The sequence below is a fragment of the Blennius ocellaris genome (genome assembly GCF_963422515.1).
Source record: "Blennius ocellaris genome assembly, chromosome: 7".
In the NCBI taxonomy this organism is placed as follows: Eukaryota; Metazoa; Chordata; class Actinopteri; order Blenniiformes; family Blenniidae; genus Blennius; species Blennius ocellaris.
The window spans coordinates 15343102-15365155 of record NC_137656.1 but is presented as its reverse complement, the minus strand read 5'-3'; the positions used below and the strand labels follow the sequence as shown (position 1 = coordinate 15365155).

Sequence of the window (22054 nt, the reverse complement as noted above, 5' to 3'; positions counted from 1 at the left end):
AGACAAAATGAGAGAGATGTAAGGAGAGAAGCTCATGAGAACAAAACAGAATGGAAACACAGCGAGTGTGGCTCAGCAAGGATTGCAAAGAGGGATTTCGGGAGATTACGATTGAAAAACCTCTCTTGGCACACTGGTACCTCAGTTGGAATGCTCTGATTGGCTCCATTCTCCAGAAGAAACTTCACAACCTCTAGATGGTTTTCTTGTGCAGCCATGTAGAGTGGAGTGAAACCTTTCTGTCTCAGAAAGACGGGCACGCACACGCAGGAGCAGCAGCAGAAGAAACACAAGCACAGCAACAGAGAGACAGTCACAGATGCACACAAGGATGTGGACAGAGAGGAAACACCAACACACAGAAATATTGGAGCAAAGACACACGTTAACAGATGGAATTGCAATAGTTACTCCTGTGGTTTCACAGTTGAGCTGACATTGTAAGAAGTCGCGGCACGTCCTGTGATTGTGGCTGTGAGGGAGGCTCTTGAATCTCACCTGGGACTGGGCGTTGACATTGGCCCCGTAGTTAACCAGCTCTATGACCACCTGTTCCTGCCCTGCCAGGGCTGCAATGTGCAAGGCTGTGTTCCCTTTCTACACACCAGAACAAGAACACACAGGCATGATCAGCACAAACTCAGCAGTGGAGTTTAATGTGCACATGCATTGGAAATGTGTTTTGGACATACGAATGCCTTCAGTTCAATTCAACTATATTTATATAGCACCAAATACAACATAGTAATTTCTAGCTGCTTTTGACAGAGAAAAGAGGAAAAACCCAACAAATCCTCTGACGAAATCTTTTTCTTTTTAAAAAAAAAATACCACCTTTTTCCCCTAAATACTGGCTGAACATGTGTCAAAAAAGGTTTTTTTTACCCTTCATTCCAAAAGGTCCCAGGTTTTGAATTACATTTTATAACTAATCCAGTAGTGGCTTTCCTTAACTAAAATAAGGAATTAAATTGAAAATCTGAAAAAAGAAAACTTTAAACATCTCAGTTATAAACTAGTTTATTTTATTGAACATAAACCCTTTAATTAAAAAAAACCAAAAAACACATTTTGTTTGTTGAATTCATGTGAAAAAAGTTGTTTTCTCATTCTAAAACAATGCGTCAGCCAGTGTTTGTAAGTGACCTGAGAAGTTAAGATTGTTTTGGACATTTTTTGTGAATAATTTACCTTTGTGGTGGTCTCCAGTACGATTCCATTGTGGAGTAGCTCCAGCACCATTTTAACGTGGCCTTCTTTGGAGGCCAGATGCAGCCCATTGAGCCCATTCTGAGTAGAAGACAAGAGCAGACCTCATACTGAAAGGTCCTCGACAAACACACACTTCATTAGACATCATCAATTAAAAAAAAAAAAAAAAACCCAACAACAAAATAACAACCACCTCACAAACATTACATACACGCAAACACATGAAGGTCATGCCAAAAGAAACAACTGGTGTTGTTTTCAGTGTCACTCACAGACCATCGCAGGCAAATACTTACACAGGACATCATGCATGGGGTACCTCACAGAACCAGAGGGATCATTAGCAAAAAAACAATGTCTACAGGGATGAAATCTGGGATGAGAACAGTATTCTTCGGATTAATGATGGTGTGAGGAGGAGGTGAAGGAGGAGGACGGGAGGGAGATGGCAGGCCGCTGGTCTCGTGGCTGGGAAGAATACGAGCCGTGTGGGATAGGTCTGACCTCACACAGCCTTCCTTCAGCCGCACAGGACATGTGAGGTTGGACCTTTCCCACACCACTGATATTATTCCTCTGAGTGGTGAGACCACAGCACACCATCACTCTACTGCAGACACAGGAGAGATGCAGGAGGGGCAGGAGGGAGGTGATGGAGGAGGCGAAAGGAGAGGAGAGGTGAATTAGAAAACGATATACAAACAAGGAGAGAGGGACAGAGGGTAGCAGAGCAGTTAGTTAAGACTTAGAAGGAGAGAAAACACAGTAAGCGGGGCAGGAGTGAGGCAGTGTGCTGGACAGCGAGCTATGGCAGAGGTATCCACTCAGGCAAAGAAACAGAGACACGACTGCCACAGTCAGGCCTCCACCTCGCCAGACTCTCACCATGTCAACACAACCTCAATGACAGTAATCCCACCACTATAGTTTAAGTGACAATCTACAAGTCATTCATTGCTATACTACAAATTCCTTGAATAATTGAGTGATACCATTAATGTGACATTATTGACTGGAGCACATGGTTTTGGCCTATAGAATTTGCATTTTGCTTCCACCCAGTGGTGAGTAATAAATAGACATGATTAGATGTCTGCACACATAATTAATAGTTTCTTGTATAAACAATACAACAAATTAATATAAACAGGCACGTACTGTAAAACATACCATATGCAGTGAGTGCTACACATTCGCCACAAAGAATCACTGTAGATGGTCACTTATGTCAAATTAACACCAGACAGAGATTTTTTTTTTTTTTACTTATGTGCTGTATATCACTAACACAATTATATAAATTATGCTATTGTGAAAAATACTCCTGCATGTCAAACATTTTCAAACAGTTTTTCATCATGCCATAGTATATGCGCTCTATGGGGTGTCTCCATTTATCACTGTGCAGTGTAATTTCATACAATAAAATCTGGCATTATATGGAGTCTGTTATAGGTCTGGTGAAAGGACCTCATAAAGGTCCTGGAAGAAGCATTACCAACAATAAATACAAAATGTTGTGGACAGCATAAGTAAATAGAAAGGAAACTGCAGCAACGTTAGATTAATGAGCCAGAGGAATACTCAGATACAGTGTGTGGCCAAGTTTCTGTGGCCTGAGGGCAGCAGTTACAGCATACCGACACTGCCTCTTACTGGACACTCCGGGAACGACTGTCGGAGTAGATGAGGCAGGATGGAAGAGATAGGGCGAAGGTAATCCCCCTGTCCCATTTACTAACTTCTCTGGAGAACCTGTAAGCTCCACCTGTCTCCTTCAGTCGCTGATTAACAACCTATCCCAGCATGCACATACAGTAAATACAGTGCAGGACCGAGCGCATCAGCAGACAGAACAGCACAGTCACCAGCTCGGATACTTCATGCAGACTAGAAACTCAAAAACATAAACAGAAATCCAATAAATGTTGGGACACATGGACAGAGCTTGGAAAAAAACAAAAAACAAAAAAAACGGAACAATTTTGGATTAAATTTCATCAAAGTTTTCTCTATGGACTACAGGATTTACACATGTTAACAATCCAGGCAATTGTCCTGATCAAATATAAAACTAAATGACTAATAATGGTCCCTTAATCCCTGATAAGGGAACTGTCCAGCCACTTTCTAAAATTGTATATAATCAGTTTGAAAGTGGATAATAAGACGAAGGCCTAAAATCCTGGCATGAATTGATTGGCACAGAACTACTGCGTTATTCCACTTGCGATTAATGCCATAGACTATAAAGCAGTACATCTGAAGGTCTGTTTTGCAAGTAAGCAAAATGACCTCACATGAGTAGAACTCCAAGAACACGTACAGTATTAATTAAAAAAAAAAACCAAAAGGAAAACATTGTGGCGTGGTTCAACGTGTTTGCCAAGTCAGATGAATTAACATGGAAAGGTTCTCTCTCACCTGGTTGGCTGTATTTATATCAATGCCATTTTTGATATGGTCCAAGGCCTTGTCCAGGTTGCCAGAACGGGCTGCTCGGAGAAAACTGTTGCCAGCATCCGCCTGACAATTAAGCAGATAGGAGGAAAAGAGGGGGATGAGGGGTATAAGAAAGTGAGAGGCACATAAAGTAGAGGAACAGAAAGGGAAGATGGAGAAGAAGACAGAGTTTGGTTATTATTTTGAAACAAACACTGCATTTTCAACGAATAGAAAAGTAATAGCATGATGTGCAGGTTTCCTCTCATTTCCCTCCTCCCTTTGGGTTTTTTGATGGTGCAGCTTGAACATGTGCTTCTGCACCTTGCAATTTGCATTTTGAGAGAACGTAACGAGTGCATAGGTACAATGACACTAAAACATATGCACCACTTAGTGATGAGGTAAGTTTTATGATACCAACGGTTTGTGGTGTATAAGTTGTAAACGAAAGAGAGAGACAAACGTATGCAGAGACCGGAGAGCGGTTTTGTTGAGTCCTGGCTCACGGGCCGGCACATGGCCTGTCTAGTGTTTTTGTCTGTGTTTTGTTTGCGTCTGAAGGCTTCATGCCTCCCAGGCAGGCAGGAACTGCTGCTGAAACAGGATCACTCATGCGGCACAGGGGGAGACGGGGAGAAGCAGGACTGATGAAGGGAGAACCACAGGGAGAAGCTCGACTGCGGCAAACCCTGCACCTTTTTATGTCATTTACATAATCTCCCATCTCACCGTGCCCATCCCCACCCATACATCATCTGCTTTCTGTCCAACCAGCCTCCCCGACATGCCCGTCAGGAAAATAAACAGCCCGTCCTTGTATGTTTTTCGCAGATAATGAATGAATTTGCTGCGTAAAACCCTCATTTTCTGCTCCAGCAGAAAAACATCAAATCCCACTGTGTTTAAAACGCATCAAAGAAGCTGCTTCTCTCAACTTCAGGATCGTTGCTCCTCTTTTGACAGAGAGGGAGTCGGCCCGGGTAAAAAAAAAAAGGAGAAGAAGAAGAAAGGATCCACATGCCTGAAGTAGCAGCATAGCAACAAATGACACAACACACCCTCAGCATGACACCAATGCCACAGCACTGTGCAAAGAGAGAGGTCACTTGGAAAGAAAGAAAAACAAAAGGAACAGCAATGGCAGGGAAACAGAAAATCTTTTTGAAAAAGCTGCTTCCAGCTGACTGTGGCAGCAAAACCACATCTGATAGTCTGCACTGTTCATATCGGTTAAAATGATGAAATTTATGCAGTGACAGAGTTTCCACTTATCAGATGAACCTCGTACAGTATGTTGAGTGCAATGTAATAAATCCTGGGATTTGCTTTTGAGTACACTGACTCATGCAGAGCCACTTGCCTGTGAGTTTTTGTTTATAGTTTTTTTTTGTCTCTCAAATGAGAAAACCGCACTACAGCACAAAGCATCTGAGTCACACTCATGGTGCCCCATGCACACACACGCATACACAGACACACACACTGTAGATGCTGTACAGAAAAAACTAATATATAACTTCAAATATAATATACTACATAATACCCAGATGTTGTTATAACCGGTATTTTTCTGATGGTTTTCAACACTCACACTTCCCAAGCTGTATTGGTAAAACATGTTCTTTTTTTTTATTTTATACTCAGACTTTTCATTGACTTTAAGAAAAAATACATAACACACACAACCTCCACCCTCTAGACAGCTGAAGAGCAACACTTTGACCCCAGTGCAGTGCAAAAAAGTTGCATCGTCATGGGACACAGCATCCAAAATGTACTTGCTTTGAACTTCTACACAGTCATTGGAGTCGAGAAAAAGGTAATTCCATGCTACTCTTAAAAGGCCAAAAACATGTTATGTTATTTGATTCTTAAACATTATGTACGTTCTATTAAACCTTGATATCTTGTATTTAATAGCCTGTCTATTTAATAGTTATGCATGAAATAAAACAAGGTATATGGGACATTTCAGAATGCAGGCCCAGTTTCTAATGTGCATATTTTACCATGGAGACACTAAAAAAATCCTTTTTCAACATGGGGGCAAATACAGCTGATACAAAGTTCAACAACCTGACCAAATATACATGTCCCAAGCAAATGGTAACACCATGGTGACCCTGTTTGAGCCCCTCCCACCAATATACAACCCGTTAAAGATTATAAGCACGGGACTGAAACTATCAGAAAAAATGCAAGTCGAAGACGCTGGTCACAGTAAAACTTCCTTTCTCTTCATCGTGAAGCTTTTTTAACTGCCGGGCCAGCATTTGCCTGGATGTTTGCATGTTTCTGTAAATGTCTGCTTATGTCAAGAAATGAGTGTGTGGTGGTGTGAGATAAGGATGCAGGGGAACCACACCCATCCCAAACTCTGACACAGGTACCCTGTTATCTGTGGAGCATGCAAAGATACCGAGAAATGTTTGCGGATGTATCCTCTGCAGCGTTTTATGAGCATATGATGTGATTTCGATGAAGGACTTGTTCTGTGTTCTTCCCAAAAGAGAGTGGACGAGCCACAGTGCTGAACAGCAATGAGGAAACTCATTAATCATACTTTGCGCTTACAAAAGCAGACAATAAGCTGCCACGTTTACCATTAGCAATATCAACAGACAGTGTCATGCAGTGCGCATGCAACTGTCCTCAGGCTCAGACTCTGGTAGGCTCCTCATAATGAAGCTCAAAATTACCAAGTAAAATTACTCCCCTATCTCATAACAGAAAATCCTCTCCACTAAAACTCCCTGTACTTGTTGTTATCTCATTTTCTCTTTCCTGTTGCTCACTCTCTCGCCTCTACCCCCTCTGTTCCTAATTGACTGTCTCTCTCCCCTTTTTGCTTGCCTCCTCTGCTGGTGCTGCAGCAGACAGGATGACATCACCGCCTCGCCAGTGGACTGCAGTGTGTATGAACGTGTGCACACATGAAGAAGCATTACAGGGATCAGCGTCCCAGCCCCCTCAGAGATCCCCTGCGACAGATGATTGGATCTATAGGATCGGCAATTTCACGAGTCGATTACATTTCATTTGTTTTTTGTGAAGATTTTACACGGAGGCAGATTTGACGGGTGTTACGGGGAACAACAAGACAAATATGAACACTGAGACAACGGAGAGCGAAAGAAGATTCTCTCTGACTTTGAACTGTTTGAGAATGTGTAGATTGGGATTTGAGAAAAGGGCTGTCTGAAAGAAATCTCTATGCAAACTGCTATATTGCCATCTCTTTGCAGAGGATGTTTGCACTCTTGCAAACGCACTTTGCACACGATGCTTGACCACAGTGCTTTCTGCATGAGTTTTTGTTATACTTTTGAAAGCAATACAGAAAACTCCATTTCATTTCCCATTTCACTTGACTGCCTGAGCTTTGCACCACTCAAATAGTCATTCCAGCTACAATTTCAGTTCAGCTTATTCTATTTTGACCAATAATGAGTTCAAACAGTTCATTCAAATGGTGATGTATTTGTGACATGACACCATGGGTTATGGCCTAATAATGATGGAAATAGATCATTTCAATCCCTCCTTCTTTGTCAGAATAAGATAATTTTTATGACTTTGAAGTCTTATTATACATTGGATTTGCCACAAAAGTCACTGGTTGGAAGCGTCAATTTATTCCAATTATCAATGACGATTTCTAGATCAAGGTGATATTTTTTAATACGATATAAAAGTCCTATCCACTTCATTATATCAGTGCATTCCCATAAAACTCTACATACAATTCACAACACAGAAACAGTCCTTGTATTTCCTATTCCCTCTTCTGCTCTATCACACACATCGGCCAGAAACACAACATGAATCTGCAGACACAGCACCAGGTGCAAATCATAAATATTTTAATGCCACCGCAGCTGTTTGTACACACAGAAGGGTGGAAATGAGGTGTCTATGTATGTTCAGCATGTCACAAGTACTGCTTAACTTGCAATAGTTCCCTAAACTTTAAGCAATAGACATTGTGCAGGCCCACCAAATTGTGGGTAATGGCTCCTGTTTTCACTTCACTAAGCTCAATATCTAGATTTATTTAAACTAACATTGTGATGAGACGGTTTCTGTCCATCTCAGGGAAACACTGAGTTGTAGATATGGAAATTCTTCCAAAGTGCTTAAACAGCTATTTCATCACCCTTTCCTGCTGACTGGCATTTGTTCTAGAAATTGATTTTCTTCCTCTGTCCCTTTTTTTTTTTTTTTTTTCCTCTCAGCCATCTCTGCCTTCATCTTCATGGCTGCTTGAAGAAGTTTCCGGATACCGAGATGTAGTAAGTGTAGAGTCAGTCGGACAGAGGCCCACGGGACTGCTCAACTTGGACATATTTACAGGAAGTGAATGAGCAGGGTGCACGGATGAATCTGTTACACTCCTCCCACTCGACGCTCTCTGTCTGCATGTAAATCTGCCAGTCCAGCCATTTCTTTGTCTGCTGCTGCTCTCTGTATGCCACAAGGTGTATTGTCCCATCTTTACTATTTACTTTCTCACACTCCCCCACTTCTAGCCCCCCCCTCACCACGTAGCCCACTGTTTGTCCTTGCCATGCTCATCGATTGTCTCTTTATGTTCAGCCTCTGCGCTTGTAGATGAGATTGTCATGGTCATAATTGTCATGGGTATTGTGATCTTTGATAGTGATGACAAAGAAGGTGAGGGCCATAGTGTGAGGATAAAGACTGGGAGCGGTGGTGGATAGGATCAAGATATGGTAAACATCATATGCTCTGCGACACAGTATTTTACAGAGTATCACCATCTGCAGGGACAAAAGGAAGACATAATGCAATAGAACACATATGTAAATGTGCACTATTGCATTATGCTAAATAGGGTTGAGGAGTATGGCGCCACTGTAAAGATCAACTTGATAGCTTATCTGTAACTACAACACACTGCATAAGACAAGAAAACACACGTAGTTGCTGACTCGGGTTAATTTATTTTAAAGAAATTTGTTGAAAACGTTGGGAGTGTTTTTTCATATCACTTAACACTGCAACACAAGCAAACGTTAGTGAACAACTGCTTTTTACTCAACTAATTCTATTTGATTCAAAACACTGGATAAGCCCTATATTTTTTTTACATCTTTGGATATGGAACATGTGATAAGTTTCAGGAATCTTTCTAATCAATTTATCTACACAAAAAGGACTTCATCTATTTCTTCAATAATAATAATAATAATTATTATAATATTACAATGCTGCAAACAGAAGCAGCAGATGAGTAAACTTTGACATCAGTTGGTTAAAACAATTCCAGAGGTTCATTATGAATATTTTCTCTTCTACTTAAGTTCTTCCACCTCACCTTATTGGAAGTTTGTTGTGGTTAATTTTGATCATATTTCCTCCAGCTGGCCATAAACTAGTTTATATGTTTACTTCTAAACTAAATCTACTGTAAACTAAGTCCACCGCAAAACGTAATAAAAAGGTTTCAGACAATGCAACACTGAGATGAGTGAGTCTGATCAACAAAGTAGTTCCCTGACTGTACTTAGTCTTCCCATAAACACAGCAACATTTTCATATATTGCATCATCTGCAGTAAAATGTCACCGTTTCAATATTCAAACCAAGTAAATTCTATATAAAAACAAGGGACTGGTACAGGTGTGACTTATATTTCCATTACTTCTGCCAGCTTAGTGCATGTACCATTCTGTAATGACAATGAAGCCACACTCACTTATTCACTGACCTGCTAATCAGTTTACCCAACTCAAGTTTACTTACCACAGCAAATACTGGCCTCGTACAAGCTGAACATCAAACAGAGGTGCAAATGAGGTCAAAAACACGATTAAAGGGGTAAACAGGGATACACACCCACACATGCACGTACTTACACTAATCTTGGACGCACATGCACCACAACTGTCAGAGATACTGCCAAAACAACCAAGCTCACTCCCAGGTTGCGGCGAGAAAGCTCTGAGGAGTGACTTGGATCAAAATAGTCTTTTCTGAGCAAATAATTTCGTCATACATAAAAAGTTTACCTGTACATTTCTAATCAATTCATCAACAAGGAGATTTTTTTTTTTTTTTTTTAACTCTGGTATAACTTCTCATTGGTACTTCTATAGGCGAGGACTGAAAACAAGAACAAACAGTGAAAGTCCTGAGAGAAGTTACCAAAACAGTTCATGTGTACGGATGGAGAAGAAGAATGGTGGTCCGCAAACAGGAGAATCGTGTACGGAATAAAATGAGACAAAAACAGAAAAGGGAAGGAGGTAGTACGAGCACATTGATATTGTTAGGCTGGAGAAAAAGTACATTTTAAAAAAGGGGTCTAAAAGTGGGTCAGAAAGTAAAAGTATTGGCTCATCCCGGTCTAATGTGAGACGGCAAAAAACAGGAAGTGTTGGCAGGTGCATTCCGTCTGAAGAAATGCAACTTAAGATTTTATGTCAGAACAAAACTTCCAAAAACTAAAAAACAAACAAAAAAGCCAAGAGAGACATAATGAGAGTAACAGAGAGACGTGCAGTCGAATGATATGAAGAGATGGAAAGAATGACAGGACGAGCGATGCAGTCAGAAGGAAGGTGAGATGGAGGACAGCAGAGTTCGTGGTACTCACTCCAAATGTGACGGTCTTGACTGGCATGCCTGTTGGCCCTCCACTCTCTCTTTCTTATGTTTTCTGTTACTCTCAAACACACAGCTGTCTTTTCTGTTGCCCCCTGCGAGTGCCGTTGCTGCTGTGGTACGAGGCACCCCCATCTAACGTAAACATGAGCGCACACACACCACACTCACTCACTCACACACACACACACACACGTAAACACGCAGCCAGACACACACACTTGAGCAAGCATGGTGGGTGGAGAGACAAGAGAGGGTGGGAGAGTGGGGGGGGGGGGGGGGGTTGAGGGGATGGGGGGCCCAGGGGTTTATCTCTGGAGGAATGCTGCTTGTATCTAAAGACACACATTTCACACAGTGAAAAACAAATGGGTACCACCATACGCTCCCTGCAGGATCCCTGTCCACATCCTGCATCCTTTCAGTTCACTTCTCTTCATTTTTCACAAACTCCAATTTCTTGGATTGTACCTTACTTGCTTATTTTGTTTCCTACTTTTGCATATTTCTTTCTATTTCTTCCATTTTCACCGACACTCCACAAGGAGCTGTCTATCTCATCTGTCCTTTCCATCTTTCACATTTGTTGCACCCAAACTCTCTCGAACCCAAACTTTATCCCTCCTTTCTCCTTTCCCGGTCTTCCCTCCATGTTACGCCCATCTCTGTGTCTCCTGTATGTTTTCTGACAGCCAGACAATCATTTTTTTTCACAGAGCAGGCAAAGCCAGAATAGCGCGGAGTTACTGTGGCGAATGGGTGTGTTCTTTCGGAGTGGGTCTGTTTAAGTCTGTGAGGTGACTTACAGTGACAAAGCCGCCGGTGAGGGAGGGGGGTCCCTGCCACCGCCCTGTGACAATGGGCCCAGACACATGGGGGTGGGGGGAGCATGGAGGGGCCAGGCTCTCAAAAGGTCCTGCCTCTTTTAATAAAGCTTCCATCATTCCCCGCTTGAAAAGGCCTCCTTTTCTCTACCTCTCCCCTCCTCTCTCCCTCTCCTGGCTAAATGCTGGGAAAAGCACATCGCTGCCAAAACCATGCAGAGAGATAAATGCTAGTAGGAGAAGAGAAGGAGGGGGCAAAGCAGAAAGAAGGCTATACACTACTCAGTACCACTGGACCGTGACCTCGGCAAAAACATCACGTGGGACGTCTGTCCTGTCCAGAGAATTGAGTTTAGACAGTGATGAGAGTGGCACTGATAAAGAATGTGGGGAAGGGGAGTACAGACACGAATGTCCATAAAGACATGACAAATTATGTTGTGGTCCTGCCAGAAAGGGGGAACTCAACTCTGACATAACAGTCTGTCAACCGGCCTGGAAGGAGCGTCGCAGCTCATCTGAGGAGGTGAAAGATAACTTATCACCAGTGTTGCCACACTTACTTTAAAAAAGTAACACGATTACTGATTCCAAGTTAAACCTTTAAAAAGTAACTTAGTTACTTCACCAATTACTTGTTTTTGTTTTTAAAAGTATCTAAGTTAGATTACAAGTGACTTTTTTAGTTGATTTCAGCAGCTGCCGACAACAGTCTACCAGACAAATAAAGTTGTTCATTGATTGATTGATTAATTTAAAAAAGAGGGGGCTTATTGCAATGTTATGGTTTATTGATGACGATGGTTGGTTCCAATTCTTTTGTGCTACCTGAACGCACCGTTAGAGCGGTTTGGCATGTGATTGGCTGAGAGTGGAGTAATGGTGAGCGTGTTGGGTGTGCATGTGCTGCTTATGTCCGTCTCACTTTGGAGGAGAGTGGAGGAGCGGCAGGTTCTGTTATCTAATAATAAAGCGGTTTTGCAGACCAGAAACTCATCTTGCGGGACACTATACTAGTAACACACAGTGACTTGGACAAGTAACTTTAATCTGATTATTGGTTTGGAAATCAGATCGGTAACCACCACAGACTCATGGTCTTCAAACTTCTTAATATTTGTAATAAGAACATGTTATACTATACAATGACTTGATCGTGAAGGGCTGTTTCCATAATCATCTGCTTGAACAACATACATGCCTTCAATGCACATGATGCACAAATTATCAACTTTTCAGGGAAGACTTCCAGAGCTTGTGTCCTGAAGTTGCCTGAGTTAGGTTGCCATTAATGTTTACAGCCGCAATGACTATAAATATAGCTTTATTAATAAGCTTTAAAAAAAAAAAAAAAAAAGTCACCCCCCAGTTTCAATGTGTATGTTTGTTTTTGTTATTTTGTTTTCAGCAAAGGGGAAATAGATAATTTTCAGTGACTGCATTTACTCTAAAAATGTGGAGCTTATGTAAAGTTATGCTTTTCAAATCTCTTTGTTTTTTGTAAAAAGGATGTCTTGCAGTATTTAGTGCTTATTATCATATGAACCAAGGTTGTTTGTTTGACCTTACAGTTTTGAGTTATTTGCTGAATAAAAGAAATAAAAAAAATGTGAAAATAGACATTTAATTTGTCAAAAATGTTTGAATTTGTAATGTGCTCTGCCAATACGTGTGACTAAAGTGGGACCATTTTGAGTCATATCTGACTTTGCCCCTCATGAGTTTAGCCTCAGGCTTGGCTTGTGGGACAGCAGCAGGAATTTCTTGGCCATGACCGTGCATCAGTGTGAAAATCTGCATTATTGTATAGTTTCTTTTCAAAGGAATTAACTCTGTTTGTGTATCATGCCCATTATCGAGCATTTTCCAGATTGCTTTAGGTTCAAGTCAGACATGCCCTCGGCACCCTGTGTTCGAGCTTCTCTTGTGAGCAGGACGAAGAGCGTCAGCTGTCCATGCGTGCTGCTCATGGTTGTTTTATTGCCCATGAACCGATGCCTCAGAGAACACTGAGCACGGCTGAAAAGGTAGGGGAGAAATCAACATAAACAGAGTCTGTCAGTTTCCTTTCTCAAAACTGTTACACCCACTGCTCTTGTCTGGCCTCTGCACTCACTGCCTCATACAAAGTCACATCCTGGATAACACAGGGATGGATCACAGTAGAATGCTGAAGAGAGAAAACTTTCTCTGGCAATTACAAGATTTAAGATTTAAGATGGACAATGCACAGATGTGAAAATAATGTGATTATTTGTGGAAAAATAAGGATCAGACTTCAATAAATCCCTCTTTTCTTCACCTAAATATTTGTTTAGGCAGAACAATCAAATTAAATTCAAAAGACTTGCAGAATTAATAAGTTAAAGTCTCTGAATTACAACCGTTATGATTTTTTTAAATTTTTACCAGACTTTAAATCATATGAGGTAAAGTTGTTTCAATATGACGTTGTACTTGAGTTTGCTCTATTGCCCCTCTAGTGGCAACTTGATGCTCTGCAGCATTGGCCCGCAGTAGATTCTAACGGTGTGGGCTGGGTTGGGCCGTTTGCTGCAGCCCTGGTGCAAACCTCCATCTCTCTCTCTCTCTCTCTCACACACACACACACACACACACACACACACACACACACACACACACACACACACACACACACACACACACACACACACACACACACACACACACACACACACACACACACACACACACACACACGCACACACAGACACACACACACACACAAAGTACCTCGTGCCTTTCCACATTAAGATTGTACGGCCTATGAACTGACAGAGAAGCATTTAATTCATCACTAAGAGCTGCGGGTGTTAAAACCGTCTTCACAGATTACATATCTTGTGTCAGCTTGCACGAGGCTCACTCCCTTATAGACATATTATCATACATACAGTTATTACAGCCGGCTCAACAAATGCACATGCGCCTCAACGTGACAAAGCCAGCCTGACCTGTGGAAGACAAAAACAGGGTGTTAGAAATACTCAGACGACGGAGGAGAGCAGAAAAGCTGATGGCAATAGAGAAGAATGGCAGCAGAAATATGTCAGCACATGGCCGGGCTCCCATTAATCTTCATAAGTGGAGGAGTGGAGATGGGGAAATACAGAGTGAAGATGTGCAAAAGGAGAGACCAGGGGCATCACCGTAGAAAGAGTATGTCTTCATGACGATTCCTCTCCTGTATGCACAGAGTATGAGTGCAACCTGAGAACACAGGCTTAATAATTTAAAAACAAGGGTTCAACCATCCGTCAGGAGAGAGGTTGAGTCAGCATCAGCCAGAAACTGAGCAGCGAGACCATAATTCAATCAGCTTGGTTAATAGACAGAGAGCTGCACTGGCCCAAGTTTTTAAGTCTGTTCAGAAATGACACGCTGTCCCGAAACTACGAGATACAAAGTCCACCAGGACAAAGAGGTCACCTGCCAGTGTTTCTGTAACGAAATTAAATATGGACGGAAATTTTGTTCGGCATCCCCCGAGAAGATGAACTGCACTGTTTCCTGGGCGGTACATCAAGAACAAAAATGTCACTCTGTTGGTCTATTGTTACATAACATTAGCATATGAAGTCAGTTCAGTTCAGGATGTTCTCCAGGGGCACACCGCTATATGATGACGTGGTTAGGTGCAGAAAGAAGTCCCCGTTATTCTACCTGCACTTTTCTACAGATACAAACTTTGAGATCTGCACCCATACGTAGTGAATTGGTGTTTTTAAACTGAAGACTGAGAGCGCATGAGACTGATGAGCTGTGCAGGATGTAACCTGCCTTCACTGACAGTCAGCTGGGATCAGTTCTAACCCCCAGAAATCCAAGGTTGGATTAAGCAGAAGATAAATGGATGGATGTTCTCCAGGGTTTCTTACTATTTTTAGCATCTATTCATCATCCCAAGTCATTTTTACCAGTTTGTGTTGGTTTACATATCCACATGAAAAGCCCAAGCAATATGCCCTTAAATTCCATGCATTTTTGATTGAATCTATTTTTCATGTTCAAATAAAAAAAGTAAATAATCTGGAATTTATCGTATACTTCATGGCGCTGTAGTGGTCAGCATTTCTCCTTTGCAGTGAGAATATCCATTGATCGAATTTGCATGCTTTGGCGTCTTTTTGTGTGGAGCTTGCATGTTCTGTGCAAGTGTGGCTTTTCTCGAGTGAATTGGTTGGCCTGGTAAAACATTATTCAAAGATAATCTAAATCTTAATTACTAACATATGTGTATACATGCTTGTATTTTTGAAAACTAAAAGATTTATTGGACATTATGAAAATTGGGCAATTACTTTTTTATTATTTAAGCTATGACACACCTCTTCAGTCAACAGCGATAAATCTAAAGAAAACAATCAAATGCTGCATTATTTGCAGTAATATAGACAACAATTAGTGTGTTATTTTTGAAAAGGATGGATGTGACCTTATGTGGCACACAGTGTCGTCATTTCACTTCATTTTTAAACCCTTCTATGCCACTTTGCAGTGTGTTTTCAATTATAGTGGAGCTGCAGCGTTTACAAACACTTGTTTTGACTCGTCTCGTTGCAGCAGCAGCCTCATTTCTCACTGCGGAGTGCAGGCGAGAAACATATGAAAGAAGAGATGGATGGAAAGATCAAGAGGTCCACAGCAAAAGCAAAAAGAATGGATGGTGTGTCGTGGCTCCAGTGGCAACTGCAAGGATCAGAAGGCACGCTGTGGGAGCCACACTGAGCTCGTGCTTCACCAGAAGTATCTTCTCGTCTGTTGTTGGCAGTTTGATTCCATAGTCGTCTGCACAGCTTTGCTGAGTCAAGACCTTGGGACCTGAGGCCTACCATGATGTTATCAGCTGTGTGATCCATGCTAAAAAGTTGTGTAAAAACACAACAAAAAACATATTTGATCTGTCTACCATGTTGTTTTCCAGTTCAACAGTTAATATCTCAAGCCTCAGGGGACAGACACTGAGCTGCCTGCAGTACCTGAGATTGACATGTTAATAAATATTAAATATAAGTAATTAAGGGAGATGGTCTCATTAATCAGAGCAAGTGCAGTCTAAAGACAGATTTTAAAGCGGGCGTCAATCACTCAGCAGCCCTTATTCAACTACTTTTATTGCTGCTGCCTCACCCACACCCACACCCACACCCACCCACGCGCACGCACGCACGCACGCACGCACACACGCACACACACACGCACACACACACACACACACACACACCTACAGTGCAGGACATGCACATGAGGTGCATAACACACACTTGCATTCAACACTCTCACATCTGCAGCAACCTTCCATTATGCAAGCATTCAGTTCAGGCAGCGGTATACTCATATTGAACAAGGTCGTGCAGTTCCACCATGTGAGGAGCAACGTTTATGTGCTCATTACTTATATACATGTATATTTTCTCACCTGATAGGGAGTGACAAGTGCGCGTCATTAAAGTTACATTGGGCCTGAAGAGGTAAGATGTTTAGTAGGCGTACATACATGTATACTCAGGTTGGCTTTAAAGAGAAATATTTGTAATAAACATTAAAATTACAATCTTACATTGATTTCCGGTATGCTAACATACAAAAAAAAAGAGCCTCCTGATTTTAATCATGACTGTAACTACAATATGTGGCAGTCAGATTACGTTGTGTAAAAACACAACAGGTTGGACATAAAATATAAATGTGAAATTTAATTATATTATCAAACTTCAGGTAGGCTATACCACAAATCAGTAAAACACTTTCAAGTAATACAAGACACTACGCTTGTGTTAAACAACATACATTTTTTTCTTTGTAGTATAATGGAGATGGGCTATAAAAGTAAAATGCTATTACGCTATAAAAGGTGCTTGAATGCACTGGAAGCTTTTGTTATGTTCTTATAAATAATTAAAACTGAGAAGGTTGCTCTCAGATAACTAATTACTAAATAAATTGCTGCTGCTGCTGATAATCAAATAAAGCATTTGTGAATGATAGAGAATAACTGATACAGAGAACAGAGATATCACCTTCTTTTTTCTTGTGGTTTGTGCTGAACAGGAATAGAGCTCAGTTGAAAATGTCGAGCTGCCAGAGTCTGTCGTTGAGCAACTGAGAAGTTCTGTCCTGTTTTGTTTTTTTAAATATATTCTAATTTTTTCTTTTCCTCAGACAGTTCACCGGGTCTTTATCGCCGACAATGCTGACAGGGTGGAAAAAGCGATGCAAGTAAATGTTTGGAGGGCTGGAAACTGAGTTTGTTGTGACATTCATACCGTGAGAGTGGTGAACAGTTTTTCTACGGATTTTAAGAGACTGGGTCAGAACGTTTGGAGTATACTTCCACCTTTACCATGCATTCTGCGCATTCGCCTGAAACACATGCACATGCACGCATGCATGCACATTGATTGTTGCTTAGTTTCTCTCTCGCTTTCTTTCTCTCAAATCAAACTGATGGCATCTAAGAAGCCTTTTAAGGGCTCAATGAAAACAAAACAAAAAAAAAAAACTAAAGGTGCAGTGAAAAAAAGTAAACTAAAATGAAGACCGCTAAAAATTGTTGGGGAAAGCAATATAAGACATGGAGGAAACAAATTAACAGTAAATAACATCATGTTGAATACATGAAAATAAATTAATCATGAGTGGGAAATTAGCAGGTGGATGGAGTTTGAATCACTAGAGTGTAAACAAGAGTGAAGAGAAAGTCTGAACATAACTGCCTTGATTTCATGTGAGCAACACAGTGGGTGTAAAATTCACCAAATGTTTAGTATACTTTGGATAAAGTGAGCACAGTTCAGTTGGAAGTTAAGGGTTGGTCAGAAGTCCCCATTCAATTTCCTTTTGTATGAATTAATGACATGTGGATGAAAAAATGTCCAACAGCAACGATTTGACCCTCGTATGGTCTCTTATGATAAAGTCAGTAAAGTGCTTGAATACATACACAAGCCAGGATTGTCTTTGTTCTTGGGATACAAAGAAGGATCAAAAAACATTTTGTCACTTGAAATTCCCACTTGCAAGTGGACTTTACATAGAAATATTCAACTTCGTCCAGCGAAGGTGTGTCCTGCAATTATAGAGTCATCCAGGTTGTAGTTACTCGGGAGGGCTCCATTGAAAGTACTCTTTGTGGGCCAGATTGTTCCCATGAGGCATCTCGCTGTTGCAGAAAGCCAGAAAAGATCACATCCTAATGGGTCAGCAAGACGAGGAGAATCCTGCACTCCTGTCTTCGTCGTAAAGTTGGTATGTGGCCAAGAGAGCCATTATTATATGACTTCTGCAACCTTGTACAATAGCGGTAAACCTGTAATCTGAATTTTGTGGCGCTGGTGTCAATAACCCTGGGACAAAAATGATAATTACAATATCTGAATACGCTGTAGCCTTTCACATGTAAATTACACTCTGCCCCCGGAGCCGAAACAAATTACAGCCAACTGCTGGTGGTTGGATATGAATGGGCTTCCTAATGTAGTCTGCATCTACAGTGGCCCAGGGAGCAGCTGGAACAGGGAAACTGAGACGGAGGAGAATTTATGTGACAGTGTAGAGTGTGACAGTTTGGTTTTTTTCCATATTGGGTTTACCATGCAGCCGCACTGTGACGAATGGGGCTTGGCTCCAGAAGCATCTGTCTCCGAGGGCTCACTGAGGGGTAATTAGAGCTGCAGGATGATACGGGATATTCTCCAGGCCCACTGACTATTAATAGAGGCACAGGGATGGGGTTTTTACATGGACCTTTGACATCTCACAAATCTATATTACGGGGAAGGGGGGTATTAGGATTGACTGTCTGATGAAGCGTTAGATTTTTTTGATTTTTTTTTCAATGTGTAAATTACATCAGCCCTCAGGGAAAGAGTGATGATTTGGGTGACCAAGGTTTCTGAGTAGTTTTGCATCACTAAGCTGCAGAGCGGGCAATCTGCATCGTGCTACTTAATTCTTTTGAGCATATTTACTTAGACAGCTGAAAACGATAAAATAAAAATGCAAACATAATATTAGGTTTTAAAGATTTGAATCTTTTGTTATGATTCAATAACTTTCATCTAAAAATCAAAACGCAAAACCGATGTTCAAACAGGTAAAACTCATCAGCCTGCTGTATAACAAATGGAAGGCCCACTCTGTACTCTGCATAGGTCCATTTTATCTTGACTGAAAATTACTGATAAAGACAAAAAAGCCACAAAGTGTAGTTTAAACAGTGGTGTCAAGGTATCCACCATGTTGCCTGATTCCCTACATACTATTATCACGAGCAGTGAACTTTAAGAAGAATGTGAGTTGGCATTTTTTGGCCCAATTCGAAAGCAACATTGTTATTTATTTCCAAGTCGATCTTATGAATAAACTGCTGCATTCAGCTGAAATAATAAACCCCTGATTAATACTTTCACTTAAGATGCAGTACTAAGGCATTAAAGGATAAACATGGGGGGAAGGAAGGCTTTGTTATTAACATTTATTCAGGGTTTTACTTTAATCTGCTAATGTTACTGCTGTGTTAATGACCGAGGTCTCGTAAGAAGTGGACTGAGCTTACAAAGGCCATCAGTCACTGTCTTATTAGTACTCTTGAAATAAACATTGTGTGCCCGTGTCTTTGCTGACAAAACTAAAACTAACTCACCAGCAAACTTTTAAGCAAGCACTGGGAATTGCTGGTATTTTCAAATGTCATCTAGAAAGGACTTCTACTACATATATTACAGGATGATATTTGTTGCTCTGACAGAATAAAATAAAGAAACCAAAAATATCATTCACACATTCACACAAACGGTTAGAATATATTTTTTTTTAAAGAATTCCACTTGCAGAGTGCACACGCATTCAAGAGCATTACCGAGGGAAAGACTCCATATTGTTGTATGTCGATCAGTTTCTGATGACGGCTTACACACTTATTCACATGCTTTGTGTGTGTTAGCTCCATTTTGGGGTAAATGTGGTCACTTCATCATTTTGCAGCAAGCTGCATGCCCAAATTATTTATTAGCTGTAATACTTAGACAGCTGAAAATGGTTCAGTTTTAGTAAAGGTCAAGCCAATGATGCTCCAGGGTATTTGGGAGCAATATGGAGATCAGGAGAGTTGGGAATTTGACATGAGAGCAGGGAGGGAGCTAGGATTTGAGGGGAAATCATCAGGAGCAAAAGTTGTCTGGAACAAGTTTCCCAGCAGCCTTATTGTACTTAGATTGATCTCTCCTCCGACAAGTGAAATTGGATTCAAGATCATCTATTACACAGGTGCAATAAAACTTTTGGCAAACATATCCCAGACTGGTTGAGTAGATAAAAAAACAGACAGAACACAGGCACAGCATAAAACGACAGTGGCACAGGAAATACACACACACAGCCAAAATACACGAGATGGACACATCAAAGGAGCGAGCAAAGGCAGGCGCAACCACAACATCTATGACAACCGACAGGAGAGACACAACGGAGAATTCACAAGCACAGACAACAAGCACAGATACAGTCAGACATTCAAATTCCACCAATACAAACTTTGTACCAATACACAAACTGAAGCCATGCGGGGACGGAAACAGGGGCATGCACACAAACTCAGTGAGAGATCAAATCCCCAAACAGGATACAAGCACATCCCCGCACATCTCGTCACGCACACACTCACTCACTGACACACACACACACACACACACACACACACACACACACACACACACACACACACACACACACACACACACACACACACACACACACACACACACACACACACACACACACACACACACACACACACACACACACACACAAACTGTGAAAATACCTTCAAACACAAACACAGAATGACACAAGCATATTTTATATATCAGAAGAACCCACAGGAAAAATACTCGGACTGTTATCCATTATCACTACTGTGAACTGTTAGTGTGTGAAGTGCTTTGTGAAACGGCAAACACGGACCTACTTGTAGCTCGTGTCAAGTGTATAAAAACTATATCAAAGCTAGATTTTCCCCGTGGACTCTTGCCATTTAATATGCTGCTGGAGAACATTAATTTAAGAGGAATCACAGACACCGATAAAAAATATCAAATTGGATACAGATACACACTCATGTTATATATAATTATGTAAAAACCAAAAGAGGGAACGCAAAACAAATCAAATGAGAAAATTAAAATCAGCAAGTTAGTACGATACGTCAAGCAAAGACAGGAACATATAAAAAGCTCCAGCTTGATCCCACGACACCTGACTGAGTCAGCTCACAGCACAACAGCAACACTAGAAAGTCAAAGGAACCAGAACTACAATACCATAAGCAACACACAACAAAAACAAGAGAGATAAAGATAAAAACAACAACAGCAGTGCAACAACAGGGACACAAACTTTAGGTGACAGATACAAGATGGTCATAAATACATAATATAAATATATACATATAAAGATAAAGAAATAGGAAAAGCCAGATATACGTGTTGCTGATATTTACTTCATCATCATAGTGCCATACTCCTTGGCCATCCGGCATCTCAGAGCTCACACTACTGTCCTGATCGATTAGCCAGCGATGCACGGCGTGGGCCTAAAAGGACATACGACATAAAGACAGAGCCCAGTTAATCGCAACAGTGAGCAGCAGAGATCGAGAGACAGGAAAGATAAGGAGAGGGAAGAAGAGCAGAGCAGCAGAGCGGACAGAAAACAATGGCAAGGAAATGAAAAAGAGGAACAGGTGAACATCATATTCAGACACAGAGAGAAAACAAGGTCGAGGGGGGGAGGAGGAGGAGAAAGAGAGCAGGAAGAGGAACCACCCCGACCACTCTGACCCACCCCCGTCCCATCCCACCTTGCTTAACCAAAACCCGAACCCCCCACCCCTGAAAACTCTCCCAGCAGGAAACAGGTCAGGTTAG

At 41.3% G+C, this 22054-nt stretch overlaps 1 protein-coding gene across 1 annotated transcript in view; it reads right to left on the bottom strand.

Annotated features, from left to right (window-relative positions):
• ank1a (ankyrin 1, erythrocytic a) overlaps positions 1–22054 on the bottom strand; it is a gene marked incomplete at its 5' end in the record, with an annotated part of 85033 nt that overhangs the window by 32617 nt on the left and 30362 nt on the right. Inside the window, 5 exons of the mRNA XM_080499761.1 lie at positions 141–239; positions 499–597; positions 1192–1290; positions 3637–3738; positions 21628–21720. Coding sequence (XP_080355887.1) covers positions 141–239; positions 499–597; positions 1192–1290; positions 3637–3738; positions 21628–21720 — 492 coding nt within the window. The remainder of the gene's footprint in view (positions 1–140; positions 240–498; positions 598–1191; positions 1291–3636; positions 3739–21627; positions 21721–22054) is intronic.